The 16443-nt window shown below is 27.7% G+C and overlaps 1 protein-coding gene across 1 annotated transcript in view; it reads left to right on the top strand.

Moving 5' to 3' along the window:
- The window catches only part of LOC113373429, a 139926-nt gene extending 123886 nt beyond the window's left edge, over positions 1 to 16040 (top strand). Inside the window, exon 4 of the mRNA XM_026613724.1 lies at positions 15917 to 16040. Within this exon, the coding sequence (XP_026469509.1) occupies positions 15917 to 16040 (124 nt within the window). The remainder of the gene's footprint in view (positions 1 to 15916) is intronic.
- Positions 16041 to 16443: the final 403 nt, after the last annotated feature.

Raw genomic sequence — 16443 nt, 5'->3', positions numbered from 1 at the left:
CCAATAAATATTCCGTTTCAACTTGTCAATAGAAATCTCAAGCTTCTTTATAGAATCACGACACGACTCCGATCTCGAATAAACTTTGTTACGTAATTAAAGCGTTTAACTTTTTTATTAAATCACGGCATAGACGAGAAAAATAATTATGGAAAGAAAAAAAACGTTATTGGGTGCAATGAAGCGCAAAACGTAATATAAAACAATATACAAACACCAAAAGCAATTTGCTCGGAGATAAAGACACAAATTAAAAATTAATTCAAGTAAGGGATAATTGATCGTCTTTTAATTTAATTCGAAGAAATAAACATTGTTGATTTATTAATTGAGTTGAAGCGAAATATGCAGAAAAGCACGTTCTGGTGTTTCATTAAATAAATCAAAATTATAACAAACTTGTAACAATATATCTTCAAAATTTTTATAAAATATTCTATTTACAAAAAAAATATTCAGCAGATCTGTAAAGTATTTAAAAAAAATAGTATCTATATTGATATACTAATTTTTTTTATTATTTAATAAGAAACAAATATTGAAAAAGTAGTTTTTTTATAATTTGGATCTGATATAAACTTTGCTGATCCGTTATAAATTTGCTTTACGATAGTCTCAGGATAAATTTCACATACTTAATCCTTCGTTATCCTTGATGAGGTCTAAAATCGATTCTAATTTACCGATTACGACTTAGACCCTCAATAGATGTAATAGACGAAGCTTCAGTGAAGTAATTTAAGTAAAGCCATAAATATAAATTAGGTGACTTTATAATACAAATTTAGTCCAGTCATTTAAATTTGAATTAGGTAAGAATCTCAAAATTCGAAATATCCAGCTGTAAGTAGTCTGTAAATACCCTAAAATAGCACCCTCAAAGTTGTCCCAAAACTTATATATGATACGTACACACTTACCATATGTAGGTTTTGAGACAACTTGTGCATGCCAGTAAATACATCTTTTTTTAAAAAAAAACTGATATAATATTGGAATATAAAAATGATATAATATTAGATTTATAATGATTTTGTATTAAAAGTTGTCTCAAACCTACATAGGGTACGTACACCCTACCATATGTAGGTTTTGAGACAACTTTTAGGGTGGTGCTATTTCAGGATATTTACAGACTAACAGTTTGGTACCTTGATCAAATAGGAAGATTGAAACATAAGTTTTATAATAAAATTAGATAGAAAACCAGGTACAATTTTAATTTAATATATTTTCCTATTATCTAATAAAATAAAAATGATGTATATAAAAATGCAATCATATTTTTATAATCTATGTCGGCAACACCTTTCACCACGCTAATTTTGTTTAATTTATATTTTTATTTTTACTTCACTTTATAATTTTCATTTAGTTTCTTAATTATTATTACTTATTATGTATATTGTTTACTTTATTTTACTGTTCTCTTTATTACCTAAGAAAGCAATTTTGTATTATATGACTTTTTAAGTCTTGATTGCCAAAATAATAAATAAATAAGAAAAAAAAATTATAATAAAGTCAATGCAACACCGATGTTATATCTTACCCTGACTGAATTATATTATGTTAAACAAAAATAGATCTCATGTGGAGATCAAAATTATTTTTATATAAATGTATATATTTTAGAGGTTATAAATAAACAAATCACACAAAATATTTGTGAAATTTACTACTACAAAGCATAATACAAAATTATACTAGTGACGTCTAATTGGTATTGGCACAGTGATTCGGATTAACCAGTTAACTTTGGCACCCTCGAATCAAGATAAAAAAAAATATGGTAAAATTTCACTTACAGCTATTCGTTTAATTAATTATTAATTGAAACCTATTATAAAAGCTGATAAAATAATCTTACTAAATCTAAGTCCTTGTCCCATTCTGACTCTCCTTCTATGAAATAAGATATTGTAAACCATATTTATTGGCCGAATATAATCTTCAGTAATACGCCGTTGGCACTAAGATGAGCCATCGATTAACTTATCATAATGCGACATAAAGGAAATTGGAAACCGGTATGTTATGCTATCTGGGAAGTACAGATATTTCAGGTTGAAATATTAAGGCCATGTATTCTGAGGCGTACGCATCGTTTGGGATGAATAATGCACTCGATATACGCCTCGGTACACGATAAATAAATATATATTATATAGATTTATGAGAAAATCGTGGCGAAGTATTGATTTTGCTAATCTATGCTATATAGTGCAGTACTCCATATAAGAAAATGTTTTTGAAGTTTATGCTCGTAATAAAAGCAGAATAGACGTCCATTCTAACCAATTGGCAAGTCAAGTACATCTGGAAGGACAACCGACCAGACCTAAAAGAAAAATACCTGGAAACTTCATGTTACTATATTTTATTGTTTTTATTTCTTTTGTTTTTAGTTTTTTATATTATTATATCTTAATTAGCTTTAGTAGATACGCCACTGGGGATATCTTCTCTTAATGTAATAAAGGGGGTATCTCATTCTCTGCTTAATATAATAATATATACAGATTGCAAAATAAAATTGAAATAAAAAATATAATATATATAAATATATAACAATTGCTCTCCATTTCTTCAATAAATGCCTACATAAGTGTACGAGTATGTGAGTCTAAATTTTATCTGTTAATAAAATTTTCTCAAAAATGCTACACCGATTTCAAAAATTGAGAACCTATTTTTATATGGCCAATTTCATCTCGATATCGTATCTTTATAATTAGCAAAAAATTACAAAAGTTTTTATTTACGTTTTAACCAAAAATTCCGAACCAGTTTTGAAAATACAAGAAAATGCATTTTTAAAGACATTTTTGAAACTTTGTATTATGATAAAATTTATTCATCCTAACAAATATCCTGATATATTACGAAAATGATATATTTTGGAAAAGTTCACATAATTTCGTAGTAATTGGGCGTGTAAAAATTTCAAAATTATATCTTCACAATCTTAGCAGGTTCTAAATCTCATTTGTTACTGATTAATCGATTGAATTTCCTTGTGAAAAAATGCCACACAAACCAAATTTTATATAGTTATTTTCACATATCACACCCTTAATAAATTTCCTGGGGGCAAAATGCCACCCAAACCAAGTTTTATATAATTATTTTCGCATATCACACCCTGTGTTTCATACATATTAAATTTATAAAATGAGATGATTAGTTAGAATATTAAAAATTAGAATAATAATACCTAGTAACAAACTAAAATTTGGCACACCCTGTGTTTCTATATATTTAATTTATAAAATGAGATAATAAGTTAGAGTATTAAAAATTAGAATAATAGTATCTAATAGATCATACACATAAATTTCTCTGACAATATATCATAGAAATAGAAACGTTTTTAGTTTGATTATCGAATAGGTTCAAACATTACTCATTTTAATATTACGATTTATAAAATGTGCTCGTATGAAAATTAAACGAATTATTCATCATTATTACGTGAAAAGCTCTGTCGAATTCAAACAGCAATTTATATTGGATTAACTCATATTTATATTCGTGATGAAAATTACTAAATTTAATACTAATTATATTTTATACGCATAATGAACGTACAAAATTAATATAATTGTAATATTACACACTTTTATTCAAATTTTTACAAAAGATGTAATTACTAGCATACACAAGGAACAAAATGATTACAATACGTCGTAAAGTTTATCCCATATAAACAAATGAACTTCCGCTAAAAACTACATATTTTTCTGCAAATTATATACGAATGGAAAAGTTTTTCATATTATTTTTATTCCAACTGGACTGACAAATGCAGGACACATGTGTTCGCAGCAAAAAAGTTCAATTCGCTGTGATGACCGAGTAACAAGAAACGCAAAGCTGAAAACCGAATCGGGGCGTATTTTCGGAACGTGTCGCTTCAAAAGCAAATCATAGTAGAAACGATTTTGGAAAAAAACTTAATATTATTTTACCATGATTTATTCTTCGTTCCAGATGGTTTTCTACAACACACTGTTTTTCATTTGTTAGTAACGGTCCAGATGGAACTAAATGAAGCTTTACACAAAAATCATATTTTTCACAAACATTTTCGCAAAAAAATCCAGAACTGATTTTTAAAGGGTAAAACTTGAGAACCAGGCTGATTTGTTTTTGGCGAAGAATGGCATAGTAGTTTTATCTGAATTAATTGTTAAAATTATTTTGTTTTTGATGAATCATAGTATGAAAATGAAGTTCATAGAACATCTTAAGATATTACATATCTACTAAACGTTGTTTATTTTTAATCCAGATCTTGTTGATTCAATATAATGTTTACGCATATTGAGTTCTTGCAATGACTTAATAAAGTGCCACTTGTATCTATTATATTATATAGGTCATTATTACCATTATAGATTCCACACCAAAAAATTTGAATATATGTAACATAATTCAAGCGCTCATAAATTTAATAGTGTAATATTTTTCATCCATTTTTCATAACAAATTATATTTCAATATATGTATTTTCCATCGTCATTATGTAACATTCTTCTTACTCAACTTATTTTCGGAATAGACATTTTCAAACCCATTATATAGAAAACGAGTAAAGGCGGACTACGAGTACAATTAGCTTGTGTTTCTATAGGTCAAAGGAACTTGCAGAACAAGCAGGTTCAGATAACAAAAAAGCTGAGAGTATTTTTTTCTATTTCTGGAGTAATACGTTTTCACATATCCTAAACATTTGTAGACGAGCTTTTCGATAAAATTAGATAAAAAAGCAATATTACTCTTGCAATAACATTTGTGTATTTCTTAATAAATGACTGAGGCAGTTGCTTATGCAGTATAAATTTGCATTTATATTTTATGAGAGTGGCCAATCTGCCTATCCGCTCTTTGCAAATATACTTGGGAGTAATAATTTTAATGAAAATATATGAATATATGAAAATATGATAAAAAAGTTATAAATTATGTATTTAAAATGGATATTTTAAAAAACCTCTCACAAAAAGTTATTTAACACAATACACGCGTACATCATGTGCCGGTAGAAACTCAATAAATTTTGATGAAATTTCCATATTAGATTCGAAATACAATGAATCATATATCTTTGAAAGCTTCTGTTCACAAAATCATGTTAGATGTGTGAGTGATATGTGATTTGATTGGATTTTGCCTGAATGTGACACCAGTCAGCGATATTTCTTCAGTTTGCGTGATGATTTTCAATACTAGCAATGAATGCAAAAACACAAAAAATGCTGCAGTATATATAAAAAAAGCTTTATGTATAAAAAGTCGTATATTTTTGAAATATTCTTTATTAAAAAACTATTGAAATAAATTAAATCAACTAAATTGTAATATTACTTGGAAAGAGTATTATTTTACCTTTATAGGATGAGTTTTAGAGTATTCTTTTGTTATATTTATTATTCTTTTAAAATGAATTGAATGCTAAATGAGTCATGAATAATCAGTATACCGTTAAAAGCAACATTATAAACTTTACTTTTAAAAATCAAAAGAATACGGTGGCACAATGAATAAAACATAAATCATGTACTAGCTTTTCACTTGACCTATATGGAAGTACGAGCTGAGGTTCTAAAAATGTGCAATATGAAAGTAAACAGAAATTTCATGGAATTTTATTTAAACATTTTAAAGTATTTATTATTTATGAGATTGCAGATTTTTCTCAATTTGATTTTAATAACTCTTTTTCCCCAAACTTTGATTTATGTATTGAGAAAGAATTGGGACATCATAACGGTTTATACTCTTCAATTATATGTAAGTGTGCATTTTGAGAAAATAATTTTTACCGAATTTAATAATGACGTCTATGATAAAATTATACTATTCATCATTATACTATTATATAAAATTTATGACTTTTATTATATAGTATTAACTAATAAAATTTGTGCAATAATTGATACACTCAAAAAGCTAAAAATCAAAGCGTAAAAAAGAAAAAAGAAAAATCTATAATAAATATGATTAACAAGAAGTATATTTTACGTATACTACTTTACGTATAATTTCCTTTCTCAATTTCCCTCAGCCCTTATGCTAAAAGACAGCTACCGAGCAAGTCTGATTAAGAACGGATAATCGCACTGCCATAGCACGGCAGTAACAATGAGATGCGGAAACGAGATTAGACATCTTATTTATACTAACGATATAAGGAAATTTAATTACTAGATAATATTCTCATCTATTTATCAGCAATGGAATTGGCAAGCTTTTAAGTGATATTCAGGCGTGACAGAAGATTCAGATTTAAATCACTAACATACGTTGAATTGTATTACAACAAAAAATAAGTAAATTTTTAAAAAGTGATGATTACATAATCAAAATCTAGTTCTGGTTATACACCTATAATATTTTTAAGAATTAATTCAGTTATGTTGATAAAACGAATTTTGATCGATTTGTTAAGTCTGCAGTTTGCATTTATTGATTAAATTGATAATATTTATTACAAAATAGAATATATAGTAAAAAATAATCATTTAGCATCAGAAAAAATTACTCAATATGTTTATTTTTCAAAGAAATCAATTTTACGTATGCGGAGCTTTAAAGCTCAATTTTCCGGTGGAGACGCCATGTACTTTTATCATACAGGTCATACTTAGTTTCGAGAAATATTATTTTTAAAAAAATTATTTAAAAACAACAAATAAATAATGAAAGCATTGCACACAAAATAGCAAATAGATATTACTCAAATAAATCTATTAATTTACAACAGCTTTCTTAAATTAATTAATTTATATAGCAATATTATTTATATCGTTAGTTGTATTATCTATTAAACAGTTTATTTATAGTTAAACCATTATTGTATATACTTTGTATGAATGTAGGTAATTTTTTTTAAATCTATTAAAAAAAATTAATTTTGCTGGTGTACCCAAGTACATGATGTGCAACTTCTAAAATGATTCCACACGACGTAAAGCCTTCATTAAAATATTTAGTAGTAGGTAGAGTGTATGCAACTCATTAAAATATTCATTAAAGGGTACAAAGTATGAAAGTAATGACATAAACACATACGATATAAGCCCATCATTAAAATATTTGGTAATCACCCAAATTATATTAAAAGCTTACCGTGCTGGGTACAAACTATTGGAAAATAGATAACATTCTACATTTCGAATGTTGTTTGACAAATTTTTATAAATGAGATATATATTGAAAGTGAGATGGAAAGCTCTGCAATAATTTTCAGTAACCAAGATTTATTTTTCCATAGAGATTAAGCGCCAATTTACATAACGTTAAATATTTATCCATCTTACCCTGGAAATAATAACATTTTCCCTATGTATAAACAATATTATCATCTCAAGTGTTTCGAACGATGAATAACGCAGACAAGAGTTTTACAGATAACATGGAAATTTTCGAAAGCGTGTTGATTTTGGATTCTTGCTCGCTCGTTAGCAAACGTTCTTTCGCGATTTGTTAGCACAGCCGAGTAGCGGAATGGTTTATGCAAATATACGAATGTGTGCAAAAAATTCTACGAAGAGTTTGCTCAGAGTACATTACTTTTTTATAATTCATATTTTACTGCAGGCTTAAATCTGTATACATAAAATAACGAACTTGGGTAAATGTATCAGATTTAATAAAAAGTGTACTGGGAAAATGTCTCTTGATTAAATATCTTGGTAATTGATACTTCTGACTATTATAAATATCGTTAATGAAAATCAGACCGCAGCTGCAAGGAGTAAATGCGAATAGAGTGCTCGGTAATTGATTACCGTACTTTCAGTTCAGTCATCGGAATAATTAACTGGGTATAGATCCAGAAGGAGCATTAACAATTCATTTAAAACAAGTAACTTTAGAATATGAAGAACCACTATAGGTAATTAGAAACCTATAGGGGCTTTTACTTGTAAATCAATTCTGCGCGTATAAGAATTTACATGACGTATTATAATGATCATAGGCTTGTATTTAACCAAAAACCTTAGTTTGCTACTTTTTTTAAAAGACCTTGTTTAATTAGCAACGTATTATTCATTAAATTTTAACATATTTCTATTACATATCGCATTTTCAAAAGTGCATTACTATGTCTCTCTTTTCCCTTATTTCCAGTAGATATCTATTCCCCGTCTGCAAATTTTCAAAGCGCGTTGTATTACATAAGTTTCATTCCGCAAACCTGACACTACAAACAATTATTTGCACGGTAGTATATTCTTCTCATGAAGTTTTTGCATTAAAAGTTAGAGCTACAACTGTAGGAACATGTGCAAGTTTTTGAATCAAGATATCATAAACTTATTGTTAGTTCAGATAGAAGACCGTGTATATAATTTATAAGAATTATATATTTGCATAATATGATGAAAATTATAATTTTATAAATGATACTCTGTATATAATATACTTATAGTTTGATTAAATTTATTAGAATCAAAGGTAAATTTAAACAATCTCAAGAAAATAGTTATATATTATTGAAACACATCCACTGAAAAATTTGCACCTAATATCTTCAGTTAAAACACTATTTGTAATTTGTATGAGATTGATTCAGTATTTTATTACGATCTATTTACAATCAAATTTTTGAAAATGCACTTATTAGGAGATGCAATACCGATAAAAAAAATCCTTATCGGTATTCAGTATTTTCTCTTTTAGAACCGGTAAAACCAGTAAACTAAAAGTAGTTTTACTATCTTAAACTATCTTAAAAATGAAAGTTACTTGTATAAATATAAAACAATTATATATACAACTAAACAATAAAAAACAGTAAGTCTATTTTTCATCAGTATCGAGTATATTGAGTACTTTTCACCAAAATCAAATGTATGAGTAAAAAGGATCAAAAACTCATTAAGGATCATATTCTATTATTATAATAAATTGCAATGTCTTTATCAGATGTGTTAAATCAGCATTATTTTTAATATTTTAAAGACTTCAAAAAAGTAGTTTTTCTATACTTATCATGAGAAATAATAACATAATTGTTGAATATTTTTACTTAAAACAATATAATGACTCTATATTATTTTCAAACTGCGATACGTTTCAGGTAAAATAATATTTTATGATTGTAATAAAAGCAAATATATTTAGTAATTATAACGATCAATATGTATAAAGTCAGAAAAAATAAATATTATGCAGTAGTAATGTTTATTTTGTTGATTGTGAGTATTTATGATATAAAATATTTTGGCGCAGATGTCGCATTGAAAAACCTTTACATTTTTACATAAGATTAAATAAACATCATTATTTATTGATCCGATTCTATTTACTTGAACAAGATATGAAGAAATTTGGAAAGCAATAAATATTCAGTTTAATGATGAGTTGAGATACTATAGAACCACTTAAAAATATATCTATTTATGCGGTTAAGGAATTTTCAAGTTTCAAAAAATTTCAACTCGAGTATAATAAGTATCAACTAGCGTTTATGTAAAAATACCGAAAATACCGATATTTTCAAGGTAGATACATGTATTAATACCGGGCGGTATACCGGTATTACATTCCCTAGCACTTATTAAATACAATTTCAAATTTACCTGCAATTGGGAGTCAACTAAATTAAGCTTTAATATTTACATATTTTTGCTTCATGAGTACCTTCATTTGAAATTATTACGTTATGGGCGCTTTTATGGAATTAACAATTTAGATACATTAATTGTTCAAGGGTTTTCAAGTAATATTATTGTATTGATTATTGTATAACACAAAATTTAAACTTCGCAAAAAAAATCCTATATATTATCAAAAGGAGGATTGCTTTCCTCTTACACCATCTTTAAAAATTATATTTTTATTTTTTCGTCAACCTGAACACGCTCATTAATCACGACCTCTTAATGTTGTTTGCAATATCAGTGCAAAGATTCGGCTTTGAAATTTTAATTAAATTTCTTCTTATCTCGGCGCGATATTTCATCTCCGGCGAAATGGTTTACATGCGCAATCAAACAATATCAGCGAGCGCGGAAAGATATCGTATCCTGTAATTACGCCCTGAGATGTATTACTTTACCATAAGCTTTTAAGATACACACCAGTAGGAAAAGCTCATAATAATAGTCTCATAGCTTTTGAGATATAAATTAAGATGAGACAATATTGTAAAGGTTCAGCAAATGCTGCGGGTTAATTATATAATTAATAATACATTTTTATTACAATGCTTTTAGGAAAGTTATTTATAAGAAGAGAATTTTATTTTTAGTTTATTATTAGATTTCGACTCCACCCCTGGTCTCCAAATATAAATCAGAATGAACAAAGACAGATGTGATGCCCATGAATCTATAATTTTTATATATCACTGACCTGTATAAATTTCGCCTGGTGAGTATTTATCAGGACTGCCCAGGATGCGCAATCTGAACCGCCCATCAGCCGGCAGGCGAGGCGCTGTACTACCATCAGGCGTACGATCACATCGCAACGCGAAACAATGTCCACATATTAGGGATACGACAATTAAACTACAACACCACCTGTAATTAATAATCATACGTTAATTTAATCAACTATACTAGGTAGATACATAATTAATATGAGCGTACTACATATTTTTACAAATAAGTTTTAATTAATTTGCCGCAGGAAAAGTTTATATGTAAGCCAGAAAATCTGAATTACTGTTTTCTTGATATTTTAAATCATTCTGAATCATTTGAGATCAAATTTGGAAAAAGCATTTTTCTGTGTGTGTATGTCAGCCGAAACGCATGCATCAATTTTACAAATTTTAAAGCTATTTGATGTATCTCGCCTTTATTAGTTTGAACAAAATCCCTAAAATAGACCTAAAAATTAAAAGACCTAAAAAATTAAAATTAAAATTATATGAATTCGTTAAAATAATGGGCTACGCATTTAGGATATATAAGCACGTGCTGTTCACTTTAATTCATATAATAGCAGATTTTATAAGTAGTTTGAAAAATATTTGAGAATTTAATTGATTAATTTGACTGCCCTACAAAATTTTTTTTTGTTTGCACTGATTTCAAATCTGCAAACCATTTTTTTGTATCAGGTCTAGTCTGGAACTTGGAAAAAAGTTGCCGAAACCAGGTCCATTTTAAGTCGTCACGGAAAAGAATTTTTCACAGTGTCAACTAATGTCCCAACTAAGGCCGATGGGATCTCATAAGTTTGTATGTACGAGTAGGTATATCTCATTAAAATTACATTTTGAATTGTATTACTATTTTGTACTTTCATTCCTTACATATCATATATATCATATCTTGAAAACTAAAGCTCATAGAAAAAGAACAATGTCATTTTTGAAATCATCGCCCCAAATATACTTATAAACAGCATTAAAATCCTTTGCACCATTTTCTTTGTTGGCCTGTGTTTTCAGTAAAAACTAAAAATCTACCAAGCCGTTCTCTTAAAATTAACTGTTGAAAAAAAATAGCCAATTTTTATGAACCTTTTTTGGCAATAGAAACCATGGTCTTAAAAAACGTACTAAAATGTTACGGCCCTACGACAAATAGTTTAATGTTAAAAATTCATCAAAGTTTGAGAAAAATTGTAAATTTAAAATAATAAACTACAATTTTAGGGCATACAAGCACGTGTCCATACAATATACCGGTAAAATTTTTGTCTAAATAGCTAACTAAGCTTCAATTTCTACCGACTAAGTACACATATAGAAAAGCAAATTGCCTTAAATTGCCGCTCACAACTAGTTGATTATTATGTTTAACAATATATGTTTAGATTAAAATTTTTAATTTTGTTATTTAAGCTATAATTGACTTGCATCAAAAATTAAAAATAAAAGAGCAACTCTGCCTGTAAGAAAAACTGCTGATAATTTTTAAAAAATAGCGAATATACAAATTTCTGTAATGTTGAATTATCAAGGATGTTAGTAAATATATGTATAGATCGTAGTTTGTTTGATAATTGTTTGTTTGATAGATGTTATCGATTATTTGATATTTGCTTAAATTTAAATTGGACATTTGTTACCATATAATTAACTTCCCGTAGGGTAAATTATTATGATCGTCCAAAAATCGAAAATGTAAATTTTTACATATCTTCACGTTTCAGAGGTTTCTGAATATTTTGGAATACCTCAGAAAAAAAAATTAATTCGATTGATCAAGTCTTGTTTATTTACTTTTCATACAAACATATATAAACGTCGTCGTCCAATTCATAAGCTCTTATACTTTGTCTATAAAATAAAAATAATGAACGAAGTTACAAGTACTTATAAATATATATGTAATATTCCTTGAATATTACAATACGGGAAGTTTCAGCTATTTGCCTCAAGGCATGATGCCATACACCATTAGTTAATCTTAATATTACTCATTCTATAAATGAAATTTTCAATTATAATTAAAACAACAAAACATGACTGATATGACATCTAAAATTGCTTTTATGTCTAAGAATCAACTATAGTTATCACTGACCTACTTCTGTCCCAACGTAGCTCAAAGAAATGCTTACTAAAAGATTCAAGCTTTACGTTACAAAACCACGAAGTTGTAACTTTACTAATTTAGTAAATCTCCGTCCTCAATATGAGCCGTGGAATACCTCACAGGTATTAAATTCATAATTTCCCTCGAGTGAAATTAAAATTTTAATAAAACAAATTAGAAACGAAGTTTCGAAAGTAATTTGTGAGATATCCTCAGTCGTATTACTCAGAGATCAAAACTTCTTCAGCCGCGTATTATTCATCAACTAACCGACTTTAAAACTTATATAAATCTCGAATACTAAAGATCTGCTTAATATATCATCCAGAATATTATCGTATTTCATCTCAACTTCTTCCGTTCCATTGTCTTCATGGCTTTTTCATTTATCAGAATATCCAATCGAACTTTCTTCAATAGGAACGATAGGTAATGGATTGCAATTTTCATTTAAAAGTTTTGTCGTAGGTTTTCTATAAAGTTCATATCGGAATTAATTCTGAGGGAATAATTTTCGAAACCAATTCAACTTGCAGGGAATTGCGAGTGACAGGTTGAGGTAACTACATTTCTTGAAAGAGTAACTAATATACATACATACATACATACATACATATATACATACATATTTATTGTACATATATATATATATATATATATATATATATATATATATCTTTATGTATATATAATATAATATAATATAATATAATATAATATAAATGCATATATATAGTTTAGAAAAATAAAATTTTAATATATAAGTACCTATCTAAAAAAATCATTTTCAGGATTGTAAATGAAAAAGTCGAGAATATAGTAAAAAATAAATTGTACTTTAAAAAATATTTGTGCGCCTATTTTACATAATAAACTTCAATAATTCACTGAATGATTTTACAAATAAAAATATGATAGAATTTTAAATGCCCATGAAAACAAATTCTGCATATTATGAACTTGGTAAGTTATAGTAATGGACCAAAAATCTAAAATGAAAATTGTTGCATATCTTTCAGAGGTTTTTGAATATTTTGGCATACCTCAGAAAAAATGGATTTGTGTGTATGTGTGTGTGTGTGTATGTATGGATACAATTTTTTGTCCACGGTTTTGGTCGCACGGATCAACCGATTAGAATGATTCAAAAAACATTCGATTCATATTAATAGGGAGAAGTGGTGATTGGTTTTTGGCAAAGGCAGGTCCAGCCATTTAAAAAATACAAAGCTAAATGTACAAAGAATAGCATTTTTGAGAGAACTAAGCACCGAATTTGCATGGTTGAAAAAGCTTTCTGCTTTTGTTGTCAAAACAATAGCTTTTGGGAAAAAATATTCCAATTTTTTTCTAATTTTTTTTTGTATATCTAAAGCTCACTTGTAAACTTTAAATAAATAATTAAATACAAATAATTAATAATGTTTTACTATTTATAATAATCTATTTGAAAGCAATGAATATTCCTCGAACATTTTGTTACAGTGCGGAAAGTTCCAGCAATTTGCCTTAAGACACGATGCCATATACCACTAGTTATGATTTAATTAAACTTTAATACAAACATCAATTATAATAATGAATACTATAGCCAATAAAACAATATCTTGAGGTATAATTTTGAAAATAATTCCATTACCCATAAATTGAGCAAAAATCAGATCGATATTTTTAGTTTAAAATATAATCCCACAATCATTCTCTCCCTTTGTGGATTAAATTTGAAAAATATTCGTAATCTCAATATCTACCTCGCCAAAACAGCCTGTGACAATATATCATCTTGCAATTTTGTCGTCTATTGTGTCGCCGACGAAAGCAAAAGAAAAGAATTATAATGAAAAAGTTAACAGAAATGACGGTGATTCATTTTACGCAAGGACTTGGGCTAAATTGTTTACTGCCACACAATCTTTCTTAGCATTTAATTTTCTCCAGCGCTCACATGCTACCATCTGGCTTAGGAGTTAGTGGAAATGAAATATGTAGGTCATTTTGTAAAACAGGTGTTAAGAGGAGAAGGTTCTTTAAAATTAATTTATTTGATGCGATAAAATTATATTAGTTTGCGAGTTATTTTTATACTTAATTTTTATTTACAAGATTCTTTTTTACTAAGAACTATCAAGTCTTTTACCATTTTACAATCCTGATTAAATGCGCCAACTTTTGATGATACTTGCCTACACTAAAGTTTAACTGTGTCACTATTTTTAACTATCAAGAGATAGTATTCACAATTATCCAAAGCTTAAAATTACAAAATTGCCAAAAATAACCAAAATTATAGACATATTTTTACGAAAGCTCTAGGTTGCATCCAAAAGCTCATAATTTTCACACTACGTGAGTTTAACTCTAATTTTTACATGATTAACACTATTACCCTGTTTCAGCTTAACGTTGAGTTCTGAGATACAGAGTGTCCCAGTATTCAATTACAGTCTTTTACCTTTTTACAATCCTGATTAATTTTTTGTGTGCATATATTTATTTCCTATCAAAATATACTTCATTTTTTAAGACGATATGCTGGCCTTTATGCCTTTAAATAGTTTATCTCCAATAAAATATCTCCTTTTTTGGACATTTTGTTTCAGATCGTATGGCAATTTTTCCATCTTTATGTAGGAGATAATCCTGATTAAATGCTTTTGTGATTTTTTTTTAAATGAGGCCTCTCAAAGTCAAAAAATTTTGATAATTTTAAACTCATGGTTTAAAAAAGTCTTAATTTTTGAAAACATGGGGTAATTGTGTCTCTATTTTCAACTATGGTCCAAAAAATATTATTCACGATTATGGACCCAAAGCTTAAATGTATGAAATTAACAAAAAATAACCAAAAAGATCGAAAAATAGACACATTTTTACCAAAGCTCTAGGTTGCACATAAAAGCTCATAATTTTCACAATACGTAAATATTAAGATATAGTAATAGGCCGAAAATCGAAAATGAAGAGCTTTGCATATATTCACGTTTGAGAGGTTTCTGAACATTTTGGCAAACCTCAGAAAAAATGCATGTGTGTATGTGTGTGTATATTTGTATGTAAAAAATGTATGTGGAGTTAAATATGCAAAATATAGGAGATACTGAGAGAACTAAAGCAACCGATTTAAATACTTGCAGAAAACTTTCTGCTTGTGCGATTGCCTTTGGGGGAAAGAATTTTTTTTGTTTTTTTTTTAATTTCCAAAAAAAAAATTAAACTAATTAATTATTTCATTATGGTTCGGAAAGTTTAAGCAATTTGCTATAAAGCACGATGACATGCACGTGTTTTTTTATCATTTTCTCATGATAGTTATGGGCAACACTATCTCCCCGTTTTAGCTTGACGTTGAGTTCTGGGACACACGTTGTATTTAATGTATTACTAATTTCAACTTAACACCATTTCAGGTGCTACGAATCTCTCGAGGAATTTCTTATAAATTCAGAATGTTTTCGTGTTGACGGACGCAATTTCGTTGACTATGCTCCAGTTGTAATCAATCATCTTTGCAAAGCTCGTTGTAAAGCCTAGCGATTTTCTTTTTAAAATACGCCAGCACAGTCAACAGGGGATTTAGACATAATCATGAATGTTTAATACGATATCAAGTGTTCTCAAAATATTATATGAAATATATAACGAATTCTAAATTGGAATTTCTATTCCAATCTTGCCCTGGTAGTGGTATCCTTGAAGCTTTTGTAATTATATTTTTTAATCGACTTTTTATGACACTATTTTTCTAAAATAGGAAAAATTCTAGAATAATATCAAAAGCACTTATTCTAAATTACTCAAAATTATGTACTATTAAACTGTATGGTATATCAGTATAATTACATATTAAAGCATGTTTACTTCATGTTCATTTGTGTGATCATTAAATCCAGGAGGTACTCACATTTGTAATTACAATATATCCACAATTAATATA

This window comes from Ctenocephalides felis, unplaced genomic scaffold, assembly GCF_003426905.1.
Source record: "Ctenocephalides felis isolate EL2017-DRISC unplaced genomic scaffold, ASM342690v1 CF-g0.4_SCAFFOLD_01604, whole genome shotgun sequence".
Lineage (NCBI taxonomy): Eukaryota > Metazoa > Arthropoda > Insecta > Siphonaptera > Pulicidae > Ctenocephalides > Ctenocephalides felis.
This window is presented reverse-complemented; position numbering and strand designations above follow the sequence as displayed.